The 14,260-nt window shown below is 32.9% G+C and overlaps 2 protein-coding genes across 4 annotated transcripts; one reads left to right on the forward strand and one right to left on the reverse strand.

Annotated features, from left to right (window-relative positions):
- The first annotated feature begins 360 nt into the window (after positions 1-360).
- Positions 361-8,221, forward strand: LOC105138656 (ABC transporter G family member 11-like). Its single transcript, XM_011044807.1, has 9 exons — positions 361-809; positions 944-1,023; positions 1,174-1,644; positions 1,741-1,827; positions 1,900-2,025; positions 2,107-2,301; positions 2,393-2,479; positions 2,580-3,284; positions 8,212-8,221. The coding sequence occupies exons 1-8, from the start codon at positions 503-505 to the stop codon at positions 3,237-3,239; spliced, it is 2,013 nt and encodes a 670-aa protein (XP_011043109.1). The 5' UTR covers positions 361-502; the 3' UTR covers positions 3,240-3,284; positions 8,212-8,221.
- Positions 8,222-8,531: 310 nt separating this feature from the next.
- On the reverse strand, positions 8,532-13,309 carry PUR7 (purin 7). Of its 3 annotated transcripts, none has more exons than XR_844828.1 (13): positions 12,930-13,309; positions 12,724-12,825; positions 12,497-12,626; positions 12,323-12,415; positions 12,139-12,227; positions 11,823-11,903; positions 11,228-11,317; positions 11,011-11,100; positions 10,772-10,822; positions 10,640-10,686; positions 9,176-9,233; positions 8,714-9,071; positions 8,532-8,675 (listed from the first exon to the last, which is right to left on the reverse strand). XR_844828.1 is itself a non-coding variant. In XM_011044810.1 (13 exons), the coding sequence occupies exons 1-12, from the start codon at positions 13,215-13,217 to the stop codon at positions 9,012-9,014; spliced, it is 1,179 nt and encodes a 392-aa protein (XP_011043112.1). In that variant the 5' UTR covers positions 13,218-13,309; the 3' UTR covers positions 8,532-8,858; positions 8,996-9,011. The 3 variants fall into 3 exon arrangements, 2 of the variants coding, with proteins under 2 accessions (XP_011043112.1, XP_011043110.1); XM_011044810.1 differs by having other exon boundaries at positions 8,532-8,858; positions 8,996-9,071; XM_011044808.1 differs by having other exon boundaries at positions 8,532-9,071.
- Positions 13,310-14,260: the final 951 nt, after the last annotated feature.

Raw genomic sequence — 14,260 nt, forward strand, 5'->3', positions numbered from 1 at the left:
TTATTATTATTATTATTATTATTATTATTATTATTAGTACTACTACTACTAGTATTATTATTATTATAGTTATTGTTGTTATTGCTATTATTGTTGTTTATAATTTGTATAATTAGTCTCCCTGTGGTTCGACACCGGTCTTGCTGGGTTATTTATTACTTTGACACTCCTGCACTTGAGAGAAGACATCAATCTTTTCGTCTTCATATATATATTCTTAAAACAACAAGAATTTTTTTTTGTTAAAGCTTCGATTTTTTAGCCAATCCTCTTAGAAGATAATTCCATGATACCTTGATAAACGACAATGCTCTGTCTCTGGTTTCGAATTTTATTTTTTTTTTCATTTTTCTAATGAATAGCAACTCAAAACCCCCTTATAAATCAATGCTACCCTTAAGCCTTGCTCAGCAACCTCAACCTGAACTCTCTCCTTCTTTGAGCTCCTGCACACACAGATACACAAGCTCAAAGAGACATAAATACATAGGAACCACCCTTTATGGCTTCTTTTCTTCAACCTTCGACTCAACCGAATGAAAGTGGTCCAACAGCATCCATGAAAAGTTCTGAATTCCAAACCGCATTGGAAGTGGAAACCATTAGTGAAAATGCTGTTAATGACTCGGCTAAAAGTACTCCTGGTGTTTTCTTGACTTGGAACGATTTGTGTGTTACAGTCCCCAATCGAAAACATGGAAGCAGGCCAATCCTTCAAGGTCTAACTGGTTATGCTCAACCAGGAGAACTCCTAGCTATAATGGGTCCTTCAGGTTGCGGCAAATCTACACTTCTTGATGCCTTAGCTGGTAACAAATTCATGCTCATCTTTTTAAAATATATATATATAATGTATGGGAGTTCATCGTGATAAATTAGGCTCGTGCACAATCCCGGGCATAAATATGCCCGTTCAAATTCCTCAAACCAATTTGTTTTGCAGGGAGACTAGGTTCCAACACAAGGCAAGTAGGAGAGATTCTTATCAATGGTCATAAGCAAGCATTGGCTTATGGAACATCGGTGAGTGGATGATTAACAGAAGAAATGTATTTAGATATGCATGTTTTCTTGAATATTAGCGCTAGATCCTCTTGACAGAATCAATCACATGAGGTATACATAGCAATATTTGACTCTTTGTTGATTTTTTATGATTTCAATGTTAACTAGGCCTATGTGACACAAGATGATACTTTGGTTACAACTTTAACGGTTAGAGAAGCTGTGTACTACTCAGCTCAGCTTCAGTTGCCAGACTCAATGTCACAGGTAGAAAAGATGGAAAGAGCGGAGATGACAATAAGAGAGATGGGATTGCAAGATGCTATGAATACAAGAATAGGAGGGTGGGGAGTTAAAGGCCTTAGTGGTGGTCAAAAGAGGAGAGTCAGTATTTGCATAGAGATCCTAACGCATCCAAAACTTCTTTTCCTTGATGAACCGACAAGTGGGCTTGATAGTGCAGCATCATATTATGTCATGAGAGGAATTGCAAGGTTAGATCACAAAGATGGCGTTAGAAGAACTGTCATTGCATCCATTCATCAGCCTGGCAGTGAAGTATTTCAACTTTTTAGCAATCTTTGCCTTTTGTCTTCAGGCAAAACAGTATATTTTGGCCCTGCTTCTGCAGCAAACGAGGTAAGGATAAATTATTTTTTAAGAGGTTAATTGCACGGCTGGAGCAGCTAATTATGAGACAACTAATATCTCTTTCTTTGGTTCGATTACATGTAGTTTTTCGCTTTAAATAGTTTCCCTTGCCCGCCGCTCCAAAACCCATCCGATCACTTCCTCAACACCATAAACAAGGACTTTGAGAAGGTAAGTTCACTCAAAAGGCCTTTACTGTAGTAGTATTTCATCGGTAGTTCTAACTTCTTTTATTGAAACTAGGATCTTGAACAAGGCTTAGATGATGCAATCCCCAAAGAGGAAGTGATTAACATCCTTGTAAAATCATACAAGTCCTCCGATTACTGGCAACAAGTTCAAGTAAAGGTAGAAGAAATATGTAAAGAGGTAAGCCAGCACTTGACACAGATATGTTTACTAGACATGTCTAAGGCAGTTCGAAAGGAGTACTTAAACTGTGGTTTTCAGCATTTTGAAGCATTGGAGAGCAGGAGAGACCATGCTGGATTTCTAACTCAGTCTCTTGTTCTAACAAAAAGATCTTTCGTGAACATGTTTCGTGATCTGGGATACTACTGGTTACGCCTAGCTATCTATGTTGGATTGGGTTATGGTCTTTCCTCCATTTATCATGATCTTGGCTCTAGTTATGGTTCCATTCAGGTAAATGTAAAATATATTGCATAATAGAGTGAGTTAGGCCCTTATCTAACCATCCAATACAACCTAAATCTTCTAATCTGTTTTGTATCAGGCTAGAGGGTCACTTCTTATGTTCGTATCTACGTTCCTAACATTCATGGCCATCGGTGGATTTCCTTCTTTTGTGGAAGAAATGAAGGTCGATCTTCCCACCTCTAGTAAATATGTCTTGCGATTAATGTAATGGGTTTTCTTGCATCTACAAATTAATTTACTAACTTCTTTTCTTACGAAATCAGGTATTTGAACGTGAAAGATTAAATGGGCACTATGGTGCCACTTCTTTCGCTATCGGCAACACGTTCTCTGCTATACCATTTTTGCTACTGATCTCACTAATTCCTGGAGCTATAGCTTACTACCCTTCCGGCCTTCACAAAGGATATGAACACTTTCTATACTTCGCTTCCACCTTATTTGCTTGCCTGTTAATGGTTGAGAGTATGATGATGGCTGTGGCGAGTATTGTACCTAATTTCCTAATGGGAATCATAACAGGGGCTGGAATTCAAGGGCTTATGGTTTTAGGTGGTGGGTTCTTTAGATTGCCAGATGATCTTCCTAAGCCATTTTGGAAGTATCCATTATACTATGTTGCTTTCCATAGATATGCCTACCAAGGTATGTTCAAGAACGAGTTTGAAGGGCTAAAATTCTCCAATTATCAAGGTAATGGCCTGATAAACGGCGAAGAAATCTTGAGGGATGTCTGGCAAATGGAAATGGGTTCCTCTAAATGGGTTGACCTAGCAATCTTGCTAGGGATGGTTGTCTTTTATAGACTTTTGTTCTTGGCCATTATCAAGACTACTGAGACTATTAAGCCTATTATTCCAGGTCTTATGCCGTACGTGAATCCCAATCAAACCTTTCAGATCATGGAAAAACCCCAAAGCTAAACCATTGCAAGGGCAAAATTATCAGTGGAACGAAATATATATAATGTCATTGGCCTCTGCAATAATGAGGGTATCTGGGTATGTACGTTTGGTATTTGCTGTACATTATGTCAGTTGATTATGCTCAAACTTATTATTCCACCAGCTTGCTCTTAAGCTTTACAGTTTTTATTATCTAAAATACACTTTAAGAAAGATGACATCGGAAACTTACAAGCTGCTATGCTATCTGAATTAATGGGTGAAATTTGGCATATTAATAGGGTATCGCTGTCACATAATCACTCTCCCTTACAAGCCTGCACGTCCTTGGTACCAAGCTAAAATAGAGGTTGAAGTTATATAAATGTATGTTCGGTAATAAGATGCTTTTTATTAGCAATAATTACATTGAGTCTTTTATAATTTAATTAATCTTTTATTTTACCTTTGTGTTTTGAGAAATTACATTTTATATTTTTTAGCAACTCAAAATTCAAAATATAATACTCTAATTTTATAATTTCATCAACACAAATGCCATAAAATGTATTTTGGCAAGTCATGCTGCTTCTTTCCAACTGGTTTTAGTACATCATAAGCTTCGACAGTCAACTGCAGATCACCATATTACCCGAACTAGCTTTGCCAATGTATGTCACACAGGAGCCACTTGAGCTGCTTCTTTAATGAGAATGTCTTCAATTTAAGTGAAAGCCTTTCATGCATTAAAGAAGGTCCATTACGTGCACCTCTCCTCACCACCTGAAGCTCTTAAAGCATGCGCAATTCAACAGATTCATCTTTTGGATTGACTTCACAAAAGATTCAGGATCATGGAAGCCATATAAGGGAAAATCTCCCTCTTTTTTAGCCCTCTCAGTAGCCTCAACAGCTTTTGAGGTAGATCGATTATATAAACAGAAATGGGGAAACCTTTCTCTGCGATATTAAAGGCCAGATTCTGGAATGCTGGTGCTGGTTGCCTTACGCATTTCTAAGATTATAGTGCCTCCTTTTCCCAACAAACAGCCAACTTGGCTTGGTGAAACTAAGCCTTTCACTGACAGTGCCCAGATTTACACAAGGTTTAGCCATGGTGTCATGTGGGAGAGCTGGCGAGATGGCAAACAATAAATTATGTTTGATTTGATGAAATTAGGAATTTAGGGACGTTCGGATTAAGATTTAGAAATTGGATTAACAGGGTGGTGGCTGGGTGTTTTTTGGTGTTTTTTTTAAGGAGAATCTTATCATGTTCAGGAGTAAATAGTAATATTCTATTAATTATATTTTAGGTCCATCTTGAAAAAAAATTAAAAAAAGAAGATAAAACTCATAACTTACTAAAAATAATAAAAATATCTCCACTTATGATTTTTTTTCTCCTCGTTATAATTTTTTTTTTTCAGTCTAAAGAATAATTAATAGGATGTCACTAATTACTTCATCAATACCATAATTTTTTTAATTTAATGGTAAATTATAATATTTAATATAAATTTCTTTAATAATCAAAATTTAAATGGAACATAATGATAATTTTGTAAATATTTTTATTTTTTTAATGATTTTTTTGTGTAGATGTAATGTGTTATACAACTTATGAACTATAGAATATAAATTGTAATTTTTCAAAATAATAAAATAAAATGAAAAAATAATTAGAAGGTTTGAACTAATTTTTTAATATTATTATTACTATTATTTTCAAAAATAATCGAGGTCATTTGATTGCTAATTAGAAATGAACAAGAACAATTGGGTAATCGAAAAAATCTGAACAAAATTAATACTTTTGAACGTGAAGTGACATGTCTAAACATAGATTTATAATAAGAAATCTCGTACAAAATTAAAGAATAGTCTTTAACATCTCTGATGCACCGAAGGCGACCTGGAGAAAGATAAAGGCCATAAGATTTTGTTGTGACGAAATTTGCTATCTTAAAGTATGAATGTCCAATATTGATGCCGAACTCGGACAGTGTACTGATGTAGCAAGCATGAATACCACGATACAGAGACAGTATACTGAGAGACAGTGTACTGATGTAGCAAGCATGAATACCACGATACAGAGACAGTATACTGAGAGACAGTGTACTGATGTAGCAAGCATGAATACCACGATACAGAGACAGTATACTGAGAGACAGTGTACTGATGTAGCAAGCATGAATACCACGATACAGAGACAGTATACTGAGAGACAGTGTACTGATGTAGCAAGCATGAATACCACGATACATGCAAAACACATTGTTTGGTGGCTAAGAAAATCAATGAGAAGTTTGACAAAAGATGTATTATTGTTATCCAAATAAAAAATCAATAATTTTTATAGGGCCCGTATTAATTTGTGTACAAAATTTGTTCCCCATTACTTTTGAGCTCTGAGTTGTTGGATTTGTTGCATGTTGCATAGTAACAAAGGCTTGACATTGCCAAAATTCTTAAAATTATTGACAGAATTTTCCTTTCATATTTATATTTTTATTCTATTATTAATAAATTTATGGATTAAAATGTTAAAACTTTTACTGATAATTTTTGGTTTGTCGATTAGTTCTTCGATAATAAAATTATCGATGAATTTACTTACGGGAAAAGCACGCTAAAAAAATTATCCATTTCAATCCATTGGTATTTCCCTTGAGTATTTTGCCATATAACCAATAGAAATACCATGTGCAAATCTATCGATAATAAAACAATGGCATTTGCAATAATTCTTTTTCAACTTACTATAATATACCGACGTCGGATTTAATCCGTCGGTAATACACTATTTAAAAATATTTTAAAAAATCTATTTAACGGAAATAAAAAATAATTAAATTAATATAAATCAACACTCAAGAATTGAGTTGCTTGGAAAAAAGAAGAAGAAAATCAACTCAAATAAATTTGCAACAAATAAATAAATCAACTAAAAACAATTTTTACCTAACCTAGAAAACCTATTTCAGAACATATAATCCAACAACAAATAAAATAATTTAATTAAAATTAAACAACAAAATTGATCTCATATAAAAAAAAAATTTGGCAACAACATTCATACAATTATTAAGAACAAGAAATATATATATATATATATATATATATAATGCAAAAAAACACAAAAAAAAAGAGAAGAAAAAGAAAAATCTTATCTTAATGTCATTGCGAGTGAAGCTAAGAAGAGAAAAAAAAATTCATAAAGTATGTTAATTAAAAAAAACTGAGAAAAGAAAAGGAGAAGAGAGGAGAAGACATACCTGCACGTGGAAAAGAAAAGAAAAGAAAAGAAGTAGTTGACGAGAGAAGAGATGAGAAAGAAAGAAATGGACGTTGGTGTTTTTTACATAAGGGAAAGGAAGGAAGAGGAAGAAGAAGAAGAAGAGGCGTGTCTATTATAAAATGAGAGATTCTAATCTTTTTATTAGGGTATTTTACTAACTGTTTTACCAGTGGATAATTAAACATTAATATTTTTAATCATTCCATTAGTAATTTCATCTATAATATTTAATTTAAAATTTTAATTTAATTGAAAATTTTCTGAAACCTCCCAAATATTACCGCCAACTTTTCAATCCGTCGGTGATTCCATCTGTAATATTTAATTTAAATTTTAAATTTAATCAAAAATTTGTGGAAACCCTCCTCCCAATATCACTAATGACTTTTCAATTCGTTAGTGATTTCATCTATAAATAACAATAATTAACATTGCAATTGAGAAGTGAGTAGTTTCAAAGCTCTCTTGAAAATACTGATAGAATTAATCCGTTGGTGAATGGTTTACCAACGAGTTTACAAACGGAATTAACAGTGATACTAATATCGTCGGTAATTCTGTCGGTATAAATGACATGTCATTGTACTTTTTAGTTTTATTTTAATTATTTTTTTCACTGTAATTCTCTCGGTATATAATGAGAGAATATTTATATCAGTGTTTACCAATGAATATAGTGAGTGAATATTCCATTGGTAAAATTTACTACAATTTACCGACATAAATATTTTGTCAGTATTTCTATTTATATTTGTTAATTTTACCGACCGACATAAATATTTTGTTAGTATTTCTATTTATATTTGTTAATTTTCTGATAGTGTAATTTGATGTCACAACTACATAACTACATAGGTAACAACGATATAATAATTACATGTGTATGTAAAGATCACTCTTTCATAAGATGATACAATTTGGTAAGAGCTAATTAACATTCCATTGGTATTTTTGTTTATATTTGTTAATTTTTTGATAGTATAATTTGATGTTTCAACTACATAGATGGGCAGCAAAACATTACATGCATATGCATGTAAGAATCCGTGTTTCATAAAATGATACAATTTGGTACAGGCTAATTATAACTTATTCCTAATTTGATAATGAAACTAATTATTTAATTAATACTTTTTCTTCCATAAACTATATTAAACCTCCCTCAATGATTCTCTAAGTATCCATGGACTATATTGCCTTCCATAAACATCTCAAAACTCAAAATTAACTTGAAATCAAAAAAATTTCTGAACTCAAATTTGTTTTTTATATACATTTAAAAAAAAAAACATAACATTAACTCTTTTTATCATATAAAACTATTTAACATAAAAATTAACCATTTTGATAGCTAAAATCATAATCCAGCAAGCTCCTCTCTCTTCCACCAAAAATAAACTAAAAAAGAGAAATAAAATTTAATACTAAAATTGAATTTTTTAAATTAAAAGGATTGATTATCTTATAGCTAAAAATTATGTGAGATTAAAATGAAATTTTCAAATAAATCTCAAGGTTATCACCTATTTTACCTGCTTTTTTTACTTCAATCTTGTCTTTCAATTCAACCCTTCCTCCCTCCCAAAAAAAAAATATGCAATTGAATGATAATTTGGTTCATAAAAACTCAATAGTGCAAAATAAAAGTTCAAGAACCAAATTAATAATTTTAAAAAAATTCATTAATAAAATCTACATAACAATGAGTAACAATGAGTCTGAATGAAGTAAAAACACTACCTCTTTGAAGTTTTTACTATAATGTGAATTGATTATTGCTTTGATACAACACTATATGCATATGCATTTAATGAGTGACCCTAAATTTTGGTTTTCCTTCGAAGAAATTATCAGGCTTGTAATGCTAAATTATATGCATATAACCTAATATGTGGAGTGAGATTCCAAGAATGTTCTCAATGCTACTTAATAATGTCTCGTTTGTGCCTATAGTGGCAATCTGTGATGAAAGCGTCCTAGCATCTCTCCTTTCGTTCAGCATGTTTCAGCTGGACAGTGGAGGAAGCTTAAAAATAATTAAGCTGCGTAAAACATATTGCAACATAATAGTCTTCGGATTAGCATGAAGGCATAAATTCACTTAATCAGTTAAAAACAACCATTCCAGATGTCAACAAGCATGAGAACCAATTGCTTCACCAAAACTAAGATTCTGAATGATGCACAATGCCAGCGTATACTGCAGGATTTCTAATGAACAATCTTGTAATTAAGATTTTCTCCTGTTAGGGACATAGTGTCCAGTTTATCAGGATTTCCTGGAATTCACTTTCTGATGCCTGCCCCACCGAAACCACATTGACCCAAAAGGAAAAGTTCCATTACAGATCTGACTACTTCCACACAAGATCAAATGCCAGTGAAAAATGTTAAAAGAAGAGAGACATGATCAAATGCCAGTGAAAAATGTCAAAAAGAAGAGAGCTTGGATCAACTCTTTGGTATGATTTCGAGCAGAGAGAGAAGCGACCTCCAATTTTTCAAGTTCAGCGTAAGGATGATAATGCTAGTTCAACATTTCTTGAGATCCGATCATGTATTGGCTCCTGCAGGGAAGAGGCAAAATTCTGTCAATTTCATCACAAGCATGAAAGAAAAACAAGTTACATTGCTTGGTGGCATAAGTATGTCTGCTGAAAATGAGTTTTACCTCTGTCAATGGCAACTCAAATTTTGATTTTGTTATTGTCTCATACAAGAAAATATACCTATTACCAAAGGGAAGGGTCAGCCAACTAACATGAAACATGATGGCAAAAGAAGCATGAAAATTGTTGGGAGTGAGTTTTGCAAGTATTGTCAGAAATTACAAATAAAATGAAACTTAGAAACCAACTTTGTCAGGACAACCTTGAAATAGAAATTCCAGAGCAACACAGCATAAACAAATTACATATGCTTGGTGTGTACGGACTCTACTTCTTGTATTATGGCCATGTAATATATTATGTAGTCTCTGCTTTCCAAAAAAGGATGCAATAAATGAAAAATCAAGGCTGGCAAGAAGATGTTTAGCCAGAATATTCAGACTTCAATTCTAGTTTCTCATTTTGCAGATATCCTGGCACTGACATAATTTATGAAAGGCAACATAATTTCAAGTCAAATCATAAACTTTTATTATATATTCAGACCGAGCAGCAAGCACTATGCAATTCATTCATAAAGAATTGAACTATATAGGGAATTAGCACCCTGCAATCAGAAGGCAGCTTCACATAATGATCAGAATTAAATATGCCCACACAGCTGAAACAACTACACAAATATGAACTAGTTACAATGACTAACAAGCAATCATAACCAGCCAGATATAAGGTGTGACCCTCAAAAAAGCTTCTTTCCTTATCTTCATCACTAAAGTGATCACAAAGAATAAAGAAACCTGATAAACTGGACATTATGTTCCAGGAAACAACTACCCAGTACAATATAAGTGGTTACTTCAACTACACAGTAAAATATAAGTCAATTTTTATCCTGGAAATGAAGAAATCCATTCATAAAGAATGCAATAAGTCAATTTTCATCCTGGGAATGAAGAAATGAACTGGAATGGGGAAATTCCAGTCAGTATCAACACATTGCACTCAATAAATCTTACTGTGACAAATGCTTTGACCTAAATGGGAGTGTAATCCCCTCTCGCCATTAAATGGAAGAGAACAGGGGAATTTCAGATTAGATTGGTAATCAGAAAACAATCCTAGTTAAGGTGGTTAGAACATACATTTTTCATCAATTCACAATATATGACATTCAGAAGAAGAATTTTTGGAAATAGACCATTGGATTTCGGAGGTTTTCGGAACCCCCTTTACCAGTAACTACCTTGCTCTTTAAATTCCATGTACATAGTGACCTGAATAAAGGTCCAATAACATAAAAGACTTACTAGTTAAGGTGGAGTAGAACATATTTTGTCTGGTTATAGGCAAGAATACTCCTGACATTTTCATCAACTCACAATATATGACATTTGGAAGAAGAGTTTTTGGAAATAGACCATTGGATTTCGGAGGTTTTCGGAACCCCTTTAGCAGTAACTATCTTGCTCTTTAAATTCCCTGTGCATAGTGACCTCAATAAAGGCCCAATAACATAAAATACTTACCGCCAAGCTAGCTCACAAACAAGATCTTCAGGAGCATCAGGTAGGACCTAAATATTGCATTGACAAGACATTTAGCATTTGAGAACAGGTGCAATCGATGCAAATGTAATTCCACTTTTTAAGTTGACTTGCCTTGTCTTCATAAGGATTGCAGTGATCCTTGAACCATAACCTCAAGAACTCCTAAGAAACATCAAATCTTTATGAAGTCAGGTATTATCATGCTTCCAGAAAGTAAAGAAAAAAAGTCCATAACAATGCTCCAAACACAGTTGAGAAGATAGATGGTGCATACCTAGACATTTATTCGCAAATGGACACACAAATATGAGGAGATAGAACAAGCAAACATTTAAAACCCAAAAACACACCTTATCCACATTTTCAGGTTCGAGGCCTTTCTGAATCCGCTCCTCATAAGAATGGGCAATCCAATATCTGCTTGAGTCAGGTGTATGAACCTAAAATTTCAAGACGAGACAACACAACAATTTTTTAGGTGCAGGGTGCATGACTTACTGCATGTGCGTGAGCTATCACAAAGAATGTGGGAGAGCCATGAATATTATGGTTCACATAGTTCCATACCTCATCAATCAATAGAACTGAGCCATCAGAGCCCTTTCCAAATTCGTATTTTGTGTCTACTAATATCAAGCCATGCTCTAAAGCCACACGCTGCAATTCCAAAGAAATCATTGAGCTAGTTAAATGGCAATTATAAAGCCCATCAGGTAATAGTCAGCATGAGCAAAAAAAGAATAAATGCCTTCTTGCAAATAGAATTTTGGAGGAAACACTGAAAGTCATACTTGAATTCAGAATCAGTTAAAAGTTAAATAACAGCTAAAACTGATCAGCTAGCCTCACATACTTGAAGTTTGTCTTATCAATACGATAGTTAACATGCCCCTATGGTAAAGTCATTCACTAGTCATAGAGAGTGACCCATGGGATCAACAGAATTCCTGATATTGCAAATAAAAATAAACACTGTATCCAGTAAATAGTATTAGTAAAGATACTAAATAGAGCTACTAGAAAGGTTTTGTATGGATCATCACTGTTCCATAAAACATTTCTAATTGTTGATTCATGAAGCCTCAAAACAGTCTGAGCCATTAGGCTTCACTAAACAAAACCACACAAGGAAAAAAAATAACAAGTTAAAAAACAAGCTCACCTGCCCATATTCAAACAGGCTCAACGCTTTACTACTGGCTTCACAATAATCAGCTTCAGTCATCAGTCCACTTTTAACTATCTGCAAGTAAAGGCAAGTGAACGAGATGGACCAATAAGCAAAGAAGCTGAAATAAGGCCAAAACAATAAAATCCCATAAATCAGCTACGTGACAGAAACTTGGATGGCAGTGAGTTATTGTGAAAAGAACTTTCCTTGATGAAAATTCCACAGCTAGTAAGAGAATTTAGTAACAAAAGTTTAGTGTCACTAGCATTATTCTTTCCGAAGTCCAAATTGGCATACAAGATCGAACCTCCTCAGGGGTTATAGGAACATCATGATCATCAGCTTTGGTAGTTGGAGTGAGTATATTTGAAGGTAGCTTTTGGCTTTTTACCAAGCCTGTAAAATAGTAATGGATCAGTTGCAACATTTGATAGTTATTGCATATGTATAAATATATAAAGAGGAGCCAACTGATGAAATGGGAAGTTCACCGTCTGGGAGGGCATTGCCGCAGTAATTCCGGACACCATTTTTATAAACCGTCCATAGTGACGTATCAGTACTTCCAGTCACATAACCTCTAACTACAAATTCGCAACATAATTAAAATCAATTAATTGTTAATCACCATATTCAACCTCAAACACCCAAAAACTCGTACTTACCAACAAATTCAACAGGAAAAACAGAACATTTCTTCGCAATTGTGACATTTTTATCGGGAGCTGATACAATAGCATTCTGGGTTATATGCCGAGTTCTATCAAACCACCATAGACTGGTCTCATTTAAAACCTGAAAGTAAGATACTACGAATTTTAAAAAGTTTCCGACAAAATTTACATATTTACTATATTCGAGTTTAATCAAGCACGGGCTCTAGTGAACAGACCTGTCCTTTGAAGGGAATAGAAGCGAGAATTTTATCAAATGCGCTCTGCCTATCCGTTGTGACCAAAACAAGATAATCCCCACCATCATATATATCTCTCACCTACAACAGAAACCAAACTGCTTAATCATCTTTGTCAATCATAACATTATTGGTATTGTTGTAATAGAAAGTAAAGAGAAAAAAGAGAATCAAATTACGATTACCTTGCCCCTAACTTTGGATTTGAGTGCAGGGACAGTCTTAAGAAGATTGGTCTCCCAGAGACAGTTAGACAAAGAGCCCTTGATGGCACCAAGGACCTCTTCTTTGCGGGTGCTGTTGATTAGAGAATCAAGGGACAATTCTTGTTGATTTTGTTGTGACATGGAGATTCTTGGGTGTTTCTTTGATTTTGGTAGATGAAACAAGGGACTGGAAACTGGTGAGGATTTAGCGGGGTTGCGGAGGAGGGTTTTGGGTGGGTTTAAGCTGGTTCTCACACACTGAGCCATTGTTAGCGTTTATCCGACGACGGATCCGAATGTTTTGTTATTCCTCCTATAGTCCTCTTATACAGGGATAAGCAATCAGCTTTTCGGTTTCGCATCAAAGAAGCACGTTGAAGTGCTTTTATTTTACGAATTAGGGCTCTATTAAATTCGATTTTCGGGTTACACCGATTAAAATTTTATAAAAACCAAGCCTAATCTTAAAAAACTTAAATTAATCCGATTTGTGTATTTTTTTTATCGCATTTAATTAAAAACGTATAATAGATTGATATTCGTTTTAATTCCATTATTTAAACTAATTTCATTTACTTATTTTGTGCATGTTTGTCATAGTAATTGTTGTTTTTTAATTATTTGTCATTTAAAAATATATTAAATTTAATATTTTTACATATTTTTTTATTTTTTAATGTTTAAAATTCAAAAAATTAAAATTTTATTATTTTAATATATTTTAAATTAAAAAATATTTTTAAAAATAACTCTACATTGTAATAATTAGTTGCTATTGTTGTTTTAACTTTTAAATTATGTTTGGTTGTATGATAAAGCTTATTATCAAAGTTAAAAAAAAATCTAAAATAGTTTAAGTATTTATATGAATAGTAAACTAAGTTTATATATTATTTTAAATGTTTTATTAATTATATATTCATGTTGTAACTCAAGTGTTTAACAAGGTGATGGATTCGAGCTTTACATCTTTTATTTTTTTCTAAAAAGAAATGGATTTGTTTAATAATAAAATGTGCATACAAGAAAAACAAGTGTATCCATGTCTTTGTGATTAAGGATTGTTTACTTATTAGAAAGTAATTTTATTTTTAAATATAAATTTTAAGAAAGTGAATTATTTTTTTTATATTTGGTAATGTAATAAAAAATAAGTTAGAAAATATTTTTCAATGTTTGGTTATGTCATATAAAATAAGCTAAAAAATAATATTTTAATTTTTTAAAAATTTATTAAAATAATAAGGAACAAATCTTACAAATTAAAAATTGAATGAGAATGAAATTGAAAAAAATATAATTTCATAAAT

Source organism: Populus euphratica, unplaced genomic scaffold, assembly GCF_000495115.2.
Source record: "Populus euphratica unplaced genomic scaffold, PopEup_1.0 scaffold80.1, whole genome shotgun sequence".
NCBI classification, from domain to species: Eukaryota; Viridiplantae; Streptophyta; class Magnoliopsida; order Malpighiales; family Salicaceae; genus Populus; species Populus euphratica.

Excerpts from the sequence above, each read along its gene's own strand:
- PUR7 (XM_011044810.1), bottom strand. The coding sequence starts at position 13,217 with ATGGCTCAGTGTGTGAGAACCAGCTTAAACCCACCCAAAACCCTCCTC. Across the intron at positions 12,416-12,496 it reads TTTTCCTGTTGAATTTGTTG|TTAGAGGTTATGTGACTGGA; the intron begins GTAAGTACGAGT and ends GCGAATTTGTAG. Across the intron at positions 9,234-10,639 it reads GTTTGTGAGCTAGCTTGGCG|GTATATTTTCTTGTATGAGA; the intron begins GTAAGTATTTTA and ends CTTTGGTAATAG.
- LOC105138656 (XM_011044807.1), top strand. The coding sequence starts at position 503 with ATGGCTTCTTTTCTTCAACCTTCGACTCAACCGAATGAAAGTGGTCCA. Across the intron at positions 810-943 it reads ACTTCTTGATGCCTTAGCTG|GGAGACTAGGTTCCAACACA; the intron begins GTAACAAATTCA and ends TTTGTTTTGCAG. Across the intron at positions 1,024-1,173 it reads CATTGGCTTATGGAACATCG|GCCTATGTGACACAAGATGA; the intron begins GTGAGTGGATGA and ends AATGTTAACTAG.